Here is a 10001-nt window from a genome sequence, read left to right as displayed (position 1 = left end):
CATAAACGACTTCCCTAATCCTGCTGGTCTGGAAGTCCAGCAGTTCATCTAAACAAAAGGCACTTAGACTATAACAGATATACTTGTGTTTGCTATACCATAAATCAGTAAGAGAAGATACAACCTTTCTCCTGACCTTAAGTTGTGTGTGCATGCCAGAGTGCTCTGGGAGGCGCACAGTCTCCACAGACTACTACGGATCAAACCTCCATTATTATGCAATCGATAATAAAACCAAGCATATATGAGTAAATATTTCTAAGCATAAATGACAATCAACCATATAAACCTAACAGCTAACCAGATCACCTTTTCTATTAGGAAGTTAATGGCAGTTCCTTCCACTGCTTGTAAGTGCCATCTTGTTAACAGACATAAAAGACCTGCTAACTTACTGAAATTCTGTCAGAAATTCAAGTCTACTTTGCACAGCATTTGAAATGACTTACACAGAAAGGTGACAAATTTGTGGAGAGCTGGACAAAGTCAATAAGGACAAATGCAGATGCACTAAACCAGGGTACAGCAACACAAACTGAATCACTAAATGGGGAGAAAAAAAATCCTATCCCATCCAAACAGTTTCCACTGTTTAGAAGAAGTAGACAATTTCTCTTTACAAAATCATCCAGGAGCTTATTGGTCTTTTCAAAACCTTGCGGAATCTAGGCCGAATACTACTGATGGGGTTGCATCCAACACGTTGTGACCCATCTGTGGGCGTAACCAGTCTCATGGCGAAACAGCATCTTTGGTAACTCTAAACAGATCTCAAAAGCAAAAGTTTATGAGGTATTCTGTGCTTTTCAGACATAAAACTTCACTTTATTTCCTATAGCAACTAACTACTATGATCTTAAATCAATAAATTGCTTTCAGTGCTCCACTTGTAGCTCTTAAATGTTTTACTAGAATTGTAGATCAGCAGCACCTGTCTCTATTTGTTAATCTTGCGATAGATTGGTGATCAGTTCAGGGTGTACCCCTCATCATATCCTATGACAGGTGGGAATGCCTCCAGCTCAACCGTGATGCTAAGCTGGATATACGGAAGAAAATGGATTGATGGATCTTTCAAATATAATGCTTTGGCTACTCCAAGGCCTTTCTAGTAAATAGTCCTTTACTCTGACGTGCAAGCTTCTCATTACTTAATGGACTTCTTCCAGACAGTTAGCCAAGCAGAAGAACGAGCTTTCATGTCTAAACTATGAGACAATATTTGCAAGCTATATGGATTTCTTTTTTGTGCAGCTTGTAGTCACATACAGTCCATTAGGTTTATGGTGCTCTCCATTTATTCAATGTGCCTATTCTGACCATAAACTGGACAATATGCTCATCCAGTCTAAGTTGGTATTTGATCCATCAGCCTGTTGTAAAACCATCGACATGCTATTTATGGCTCTGTTTTGCGAGCGGCTTATTGCACTCTGTCCAGTTTGCAGGTATTTATCAGCACACAGATAAAAAGGACCACACACAGGTAGACCAACAGACTGAAAGATGTGTGCTCAGTACAATCGTAAACACACATTCACATAAAGGAAACCTACGTATGACTCGGTCAGGCAGGCGGGTGAGGCTGTCAGGCGGGACCGACGGTCTGTCCTTCCACACTTTGTCGACCAGGTTCTCTGTGATGGACTTGAGGCTGCGATCGCTCGACTCCAGATTGATGTTGTAGTCTCCCTGCGTTTCTAATGGAGGAAACTGCAGATGATTACACACGCTGAACCGAATCAATCACAAGTAAACAGTCTGCATGGCGTCTGGAGGCTTTGTCAATAATTTTCCCATCTACTTAGGTGAGCACTTTATTGATGTTAAGCCAGACTGACAGGTGGGGAAGAAACGTGAGACTCACTGAGAGAGAAGAGGAAGGGATCAAAGCCGATCTCGTCACCCTTTGGCACTTCTGAGATAAGCCACTCTGCCACACTGCTGATGGACACTACAGAGCATCACACATGACAGACCGCAGTCAGGTTAGAAAATGATGCAGAAGGTGGAAAACATTGCAGCAATTTTAAAAACAACTTTTGGGTTTATAAAAGAATATAAAATAAAATGAGCACAAATAATGTTAATCAGAAAATACAGTTTCTATCAATGAAATGATACATTGTAACATTGAAAGCAAACTTTGACCAATCGAACTGGTTCAATGTCGGTGTTAGAAGGGGTTCTTTGGGGTGAAGGTCCATCTAGAAAGCTCACTTGACTTGATGATGATGTTTAAAACACTCTTAAGTTATTGCAGTGCAATTGAATTATTTGGTTAACAGCATTTGCAACAGTGGATGGGCCTATGCAAGTCAGATATTTGGAAAGACCCCACTAAAAAGTGGTCAGTTTTTGCAGCTGTTGGGTCTTTTTGTTGCTGTTCTTTTAAAATCCCACCTGAACTTTGAACCTCTGCAGGAATTGTTTTCTGAATTTTTCCTGTAAAGAATAAACTCCTTTCATTGTAATACTTAATATTAGCAAAGCCTTCCTGAATTAGAATTTTAAAGCTGCTTATCTGAAGAGCAGAGGTCAGATCAACATTCAGAGCCATGCATTTAATGTGTTTTCCCGTATTTGCCTGACAGTACTTTTCAGCCTCCCCTACCTCTCTCTGTGTTGCAGCCTAAGAAGCATTTGTTGCTCAGTAATTTCCTAAAACTGTTTCAGCAAATGTTTCCCCGACCAGGAATGCAAATCCTGAGCACTTGCAGCTGTGGATTAATACATACATGGCTGTAATGTAAGTATATGTATTATGTGTATCATATACACAGCAGTAGAGGAAGATATCACATAACCCCACCATACCCTTTTAAGAAAAGAAGTAATATGAGAAACAGATACAACAATTCATCTGAATGTCTTGGCAGAAGTTGAGACTCAGCAAACCAACAGAGATTTTTCCAATCATCCATTGTCCAATTTTGTGAAGCTGGTGTAAATTGCTGAGCCTCAGTCTCTTGTTCTCAGATCATAGGAGTGAACAGCTGGCGTGATCTTTTGCTACTATAGTTCATCTGCTTCAAGCTTTGATGTGTTCGGTGTGATCAGGACTTTCTGAAATACCCACACAAGCCTGTCTGATACCAACAACGATGCCACACTCAATGTCACTTGAATCAAGTTGTCTTGACCATGCTTGGGTGATTAAAGCCAATGGTGTCATGTTATTGGATGACTAGATATTTTCATTAACGCACTGATGAACAGATGTACCTAATGAAGTGGCTGGTGGTGGGTGAGTGTATGTGGCCCTTTACAGGCCTCTTTTTTCTGCAATCCTTGAATGACATTGGCTGTCATGAAAAGCTATAAAAAAAGTAATAAGTCCCATTAGCAGTGTCTTAATTTTTGCTTCCGTTTTGAAGATTTTTGTTAATGAGCGATGTTTATTGATATTAAATCTGCTATAATGGTTTTTAAAAAAGGAAACATTTAACTGGAATCGAATGGTTGCTGTGTTGTCATAACAAGTAAGCAAAATAGGACCACTCCTACCATCTTTTTCCAGCTCCCAGTTGCAGTCCATCTGTCTCTCAGCTTGAACCCAGTAGCGGCTATCTGTCCACAGAGCGGCCTTGTTCAGGGTAACTACAGCAGTGCCTGAGGAGAGGCAGGAAAACAGCTGCGTTATAGAGAGGGCAGCAGCGACAGTGAATTACAAACGACTATAAATGTCAGATTTGACTCAGTGTGTGACTGGACAGCTAATCTGAATTTAAAAGATGTATGTGTGATTGAATGAGAGGGTGAGCAAGAAACAGTGATAACAGTCCGGTAATGTGGTGTGGATATATAATCAGGGTTTACATTATCATTCCACTGTTGCACCCTCACATCACAAAAACCCATCAATGAATCTTAATAAAAACCCAGACAATATGGCTTCTCATAATAGAGTTTCACATAGGTTTGATGGAGTGTAATCAGCGCTTTACTGAACTTATTCTTTCACAGTTAAAGCGTGAAAACAGAGCTCATCATTTCATAGGGAAGTTCCACTGCGAGGGCGAGTGCCTACATTTGAGGACATGCTGTCGTGCAGCAAGTGAAAGCAGGGAAAACAAATGAATGAGGAGCGAGATGTATGGCGAGGATGTGGGATGAAAGCAGAGGAGCTGCGTGACCGAAGATGTCGGGAGTGAGTCATGGGGAGGAGGAGGACGAGACAGAAAAGGATTGTACCTGCAGAACCAGTGAAACCAGTCATGAAGGCCAACCTGGCGTCACGTGGTGCAATGTATTCACTCTAATGGAAAAAAGCATACACAAACTCAAACACAACAAACACACACGAGCTTTAATCTCAGATGACATAATTATGATGGACAGCATGTGTACCAGGTGAGCATCGGTGGCAGGGATAATGTAGGCAGAAATATTCATGGCACGCATTTGCACTCGTAGCTCCTCCAGCTGGAGAGAGGTGTTTACTGCTGTGCTGGGGAGGTACTACAAAACACACACACAGACGCACACAGAGCAAGAGTAAAAATCTTCAGATTGAATAAAAACTCGAGGAGCTGCTGATTCATCCATCTCTGTATTTCCCTCCATAATCATTAACTGCAGTCCATGTCTGCAATCATTAGCTACGTGCACAAAACTCATGCAACATGTCCTGATCTCTGGGATTGGAAGTTTTAGTTAGTGTTTAAGTTGATGTTTAGTTTTTGCTGAGTAAAATCATTTGTTCAATTGTTGTTGGTGTGAAAAACAAGCTTCCAGATATTTTGGACCCTGGTTTGGTCTGTTATTCAGCCTGCCTCTACTCCTCCATATGGATCAGTCACATCTTTGACTTCAGCTTTATTTTCAGCTTCCTTTGTGTAATTTTAGCAAAGAAATCAACAGTATCCCCTTATATAGACATTCAGTTGACAAGCTAATCTTACCGGTGGGGTCAAAGAGCAGTTCCTCTCAGTTGATTCTCGTGCAACAGCACCATCAGTGTTTCCTGAAATTGCATGCACACAGAGGTAAAAGACCTTGGAAAAGTGATACAAGTGACTGAATTGAGCTATGCAGGCACGTTTTTGGATTAGTCTAAAGTAATCTTTCCCTTTAAAAGGGGCTTATTGTACCAAATCTATTCGGACAATCTGAAGGTCACAGCAATCTGCGGGACCAAAGTGACTCAAGGCTTTGAGGACAAGAGTCAGACTGGACACACAGAGTTTATATCAATCCCATTAACCACAGTTCATCCAGCAAGAGAAGTGCAATCAATCAGGATACTCCATTCTGTCATGTCCAAGTTACTGCTGATCAAAAACCGCTCCGCAGAGTTTATGCAGTCAAATTTTGTGCAAAGAAATACAGACAAGTAAAACCACCCGGCACAGACAGAGGAGAATGGATATACTTCTTTAAATGCAAGTCTTCTTTAAATGGTCTAAGTGCTTAAATCATGCAGTGTATGTACATCTGTCCCTATAACAGCAGGTCCTACATGTGAGCTGTTCGCCACTTGACAGTTTCTGTACTGTAAACAAAGAGAAATATTGATCGCCACAGTGGCTCAATGAAAGTCTTCACACAGAGAGCAGATCCTAATCAAAGAGGATAAAGAGGAACTTTTTTTTACCTGTTAGTGCTGCTAGATACAGAGCCAGCAGCCAGCTGAAAGAAGGCATCTTGACACTCCGAGCCCTTTGCGAACAGATCCACACACGGAGTGGCTGAGGATCTGATGTTGCATGCAGCGTATGTGTGGAAGTGTGTGGGGGTGTTGCTCGTAAAAGCATTACTGCCCTCTCTCTCTCTCTCTCGCTCCCTCTCTCTCCTCCTCCACTGTCACCGCTCATGATCTCCCTGATAGGAATCCTGTGTGGTGGCACTGGAAGTGAATCTTAGTACTTGGAAAAATCCCTGACCAAAAATATGCATCCATCCATGAAAAACACCCACCTGTTTGTTTTGTGGGGGTTTTTTTGTTTCCCTTGCATCTGACTCAACAGTTTTGATTGCATTATGATGTAATTCAGTGGCTGTGGGTTAGAAATTCCCACTTTTGTGCATTTTTGAACACTACTGATATTGTTATTGTGTATATAAGAAGAGAGAAGCAGTCTTACACTGAACAACATGGATAAAGCTGCTTATATTCTGTGACTGTGTGATTGGAGAGTATTTGTCAGGTTGAAGGCAAGAACAGGACCCAAACACAGGACTTCCTGGTTAGAGGCAGTGAATTTATTTACAGCGAGAAGTGAAGGGTAAAAAATAAACAGTTCAAAAAAGTCGTGACTCAGTTTGTGGTTACTCAATCTGCAATCTGGGGTTCGGGCCACTCCACCACAGCCTTAATCTCGGCCGTCTCCGCCCGGAGCTGCTCCTGTTCCACAATGAAACCAACAAATGTGGAACTTGCATTTCTCACCTTTTACAAACAGAGGTTTCTCTAGTAGCAACAAGGCAAACAGGATTCTCATGACTGGACAGGGTATTCGGAAACATCAGAAAGTTGCCAAGGTAAACAAAAACAAAGTGATTCATGAAGTCCCTCAAACTGTCGTTCACCGGAGCCTGGAAAACCTCCGCAACCAGATGGTAAGCGACCAGATGGTACGCGTTGCAAAGGTCAAGTTTGGTGAAAATGATGTCCCCTGCAGTAACTCCAAGGCTGAGGACAACAGGGCAGAGGGTACTTATTTTTAACTGTGATTTCGTTTAGTAAGCGGAAGTCGATACAAGTATATACAAAGTGTCTGTACACTTTCTTTTCCACAAAGAGTGAAAAGAACAGTGAGACATGAAAAGCAAACTGTTCCAAAGTCGTGACTCTGTTCGTGGTTACTCCTGACTCCTGTGCAGTGCTCTTGGTCAGCGGTATGTGGTGAAATCCCACACACAATATTTGCAGGTGTGCTCTGCTCCCGCCAAACTTTCTTTCCCAGGTTCCTAACAAAACAAGATGTGACGATTAGATTAACGTTTCTCCAGGACGAGGGATAAAGACACCTCAGAGCCGCAGCTGTGCTGACGATGTCACTCCAGCGTCAACTGAGGTCCAGCCACTCTGTTAGACTGCTGACGAGGATCATCAGCTGCAGCTGGTGAATCTTGATTGGTGGAAGATATGGCTGGCTTCAGCGAGGGAACTCCTTAGGCCTGGTGTTGCCTGTAAACCAGCACACAGGCCACACACACACTCACACACACATACCCAGATAGAAGGAAGCAGGGGACTGGGAGAGAACATAACAAAAATAATAAAAGGGGCAGATCGACCGGCGAGGACTGACGTACCATGACAGTATTTATCTGAGGATGGATAATAAAGACATGCGGTCGTGTTTGTGTCTGCACACCAAGACTACTTGTAATTCTGCAGAGATTCCCATAAAAATCAAACAAAAAAAACCCCTTTGGTATTTTTAAATCGTTGAACTCATGCCAAACAGATAATACCACTTAGCTGAAAGGAGGAGGAAGAAGAGGAAGGAAAAAGGAGCAGGGAAATGTATGAGGAGATTAATTACAGCAGCAATACATTAGGTTGTCTTCGAATATCTTTCTAGCTTCTCAATTTTTTTTTAAATATTTCATTTTCATTTTGAAGAGATAGTTTGATATTTATGCAAAGACATAAATTGGCTTTCTTGTTGTGAGTTATGTAATATAATCAAATTAAAGCCACAGGGAAACAGATGGTGTGTTTGTAAATGAAGGTACCAACTAAATTCACCTATCAACACTTGGATAGCTTACTAATGAACATACGTTTCATTTGATGAAGCTGCACAAAAGCTGAAATTGAAAGGGGGATTATTTTTTAGGGGTTGAGCACATTGACTTTCTTGGGTCTTGCAGTCGAGAGGATGTTTCCTTTGGACAGAGCCTTGCCACATGTGTCCCTCCGGTCTGTCTTTAGGACAAACTAAAATATGTTCAGGATACATGAATAAAAGATGGATGCAGCATCTGTTTCTGGAAGTGCCTTAACCCTGTATTGTTTTGAATCGACATCAAAGGTAACGTCTGTGGTTTCAGTAAAAAATCAGACTGTAAGAAGATGAAGTAAACTTCATGACCACAGAAAATGCCATCGTAATGGGTTTACATTATGAATTTGTCACTGGAGGCCGGTACATGGATGTGGATCCAAATACAGACACCAAGTGGAACACCGATACGATTTAAACAAGCTTTGTTGTGATCACAGATTAGAAATGGCAAGACGAGGGTACATAGTGGGGAGTCTCTATCGGGGAGGCACTGGAACAGCGAGAGCTAGGTCAGGTTATGAGAGTGAGGAGTTAATGCAGGGAGGAGAGAGGAATGCTGATTCTGCAGGCTTGCAGGCGGAGGTTGTGAGGCTCTGAGGAGGGCAGCCGAGTGAGCATTCGAGAGGTGAGTGAGTGACTCTTGTTCCAACCTTGTTTTCCTCATAATACAGAAGAGATGACAGGCAGGGGGACAAGCAGGTAAAAGCAGTTTTAATTCCAGTGAGTGGGTTGCAGAGAGGTGTGGAGAATCTTGCCAAGGAGACCAGGTTATTGAGCTGCAGGGGAGTAAAGCAGTGATATCACGAAGAAACTGGAGGCACAAGGAAATCAAGGTAAGTACAGAGCATGAACACGAAAACAAGTAGCAATGAAAACCACCACGAGTTAGCTGACAAACTGGCGGAGAATAGAAGACTGCGCTGGTCTTAAATACAGCCTTTCTGATTGTCGCCAATGTATGAGAGGTAAGTAGGGCAGTTGAGGAAACAGGGCTCCGCCCAGAAGGCGGTCAGGGGTAGACACAGGAAGGCAGTGGAAGCCAGATGCTCCCTCTGATCCTGACAGAATTACTGTTTTCTGCCTTAATTAGAAAGAAAGTTTTTACTGCTCAGTACACCATTAATGCTTCCATAGAAAGTAAGGACATGCCTTTTGGAAGGACTTGCCAGAAGAAAGCCTCTTCTGTCTAAAATAAATATGGCAAAGTTGCATCTGGATAAACAACAAGACCTCTAGAACAATGTCTGTTGGATAAACAAGGCCAAAGTGGAGATGTTTGAATGTTTGATGAAAACCAGACGAAGCAATAACATTTCATACCAAGGAGAGAGGAGTTTGGCTTGTTTTGCAGCCACAGAGCTTCAGCACCTTGCATTCACTGAGTTGACCATGAACAGATCTGTATACCAAAGTATTCAAATCTGAGGTCATCTTTCCAGCAGCTAAAGCTTGCCTAGAAGTAGGACATTAAACAGGAAAATGATCCCAAGCATACTCATAAATCTGCAACAGAGGGTGTTAAAATGACCCGTCATTGGGTCACACATTGGTTTGTATATGTGCAATTTGCTAATAATATAGCACTGAAATATAGACAAACCCATTAATGGCATGACTGTCATTTCTACCAGCTGTGCAGCAGGTTCAAGTGCATGCTATTCAAGATGAGGAAGGCTGATATATTTTTTTCAATTGGACTGTTTATCAGAAACATACTGCTGTAAACCAAACCGTTATTGACTCACTGAATGAGACACTAAAATCGTGTGTTTCTTGGCCATCCAACAATTACCACACCTTTGGAAGGATTGTCATTGTCATGTTGACAGAAGGACTCTGGCATTCATGAGATATGGGGGTAGTCAGTACACAACGCAATAACATAGTGCTTCACTGCCCACTGTTACTGATTGTTTAACAAGCCAATGCCATGATTTACTGACACTATAACTACCTGATGTGAATATATTTTTGAGATGCAACACCTCTATGGTGCTCTGGGATCCATTAGCTTTGAACATGACTTCAAAACCTGACAGACATTCAGAGCACAGTGTGCTGGAATAAGAAAAAGCCTATGATATAACACTGGGTAATGTAAAGGGATCACAGAGTGTCTCTTAGGCTGGAACATCAGAGAATATGAAAGCAAAGGTTCCTGTGATTTTAATGAATAGCTAGCTGCTCCAAGGTTACAAAGCTGTGCTTGATGAGTCGAAGGTATACGGTTTAATAGGGCAACACGGCTGTGTAGTGATCAGC

The 10001-nt window shown here is 42.0% G+C and overlaps 1 protein-coding gene across 1 annotated transcript in view; it reads right to left on the bottom strand.

Annotated features, from left to right (window-relative positions):
* xpnpep2 (X-prolyl aminopeptidase (aminopeptidase P) 2, membrane-bound) overlaps nt 1-5738 on the bottom strand; it is a 19392-nt gene extending 13654 nt beyond the window's left edge. The window contains exons 1-7 of the mRNA XM_005722919.1: nt 5597-5738; nt 4905-4966; nt 4351-4461; nt 4195-4258; nt 3508-3612; nt 1868-1954; nt 1557-1700 (exon numbers count right to left, since the gene is read on the bottom strand). Coding sequence (XP_005722976.1) covers nt 1557-1700; nt 1868-1954; nt 3508-3612; nt 4195-4258; nt 4351-4461; nt 4905-4966; nt 5597-5645 — 622 coding nt within the window. The 5' untranslated portion in view covers nt 5646-5738. The remainder of the gene's footprint in view (nt 1-1556; nt 1701-1867; nt 1955-3507; nt 3613-4194; nt 4259-4350; nt 4462-4904; nt 4967-5596) is intronic.
* Nucleotides 5739-10001: the final 4263 nt, after the last annotated feature.

The sequence above is a fragment of the Pundamilia nyererei genome, unplaced genomic scaffold, assembly GCF_000239375.1.
Source record: "Pundamilia nyererei isolate P.nyererei 1_Seehausen unplaced genomic scaffold, PunNye1.0 scaffold00008, whole genome shotgun sequence".
NCBI lineage: Eukaryota > Metazoa > Chordata > Actinopteri > Cichliformes > Cichlidae > Pundamilia > Pundamilia nyererei.
The sequence above is the reverse complement of the archived record's forward strand: the minus strand, read 5'-3'. Positions and strand labels throughout refer to the sequence as shown.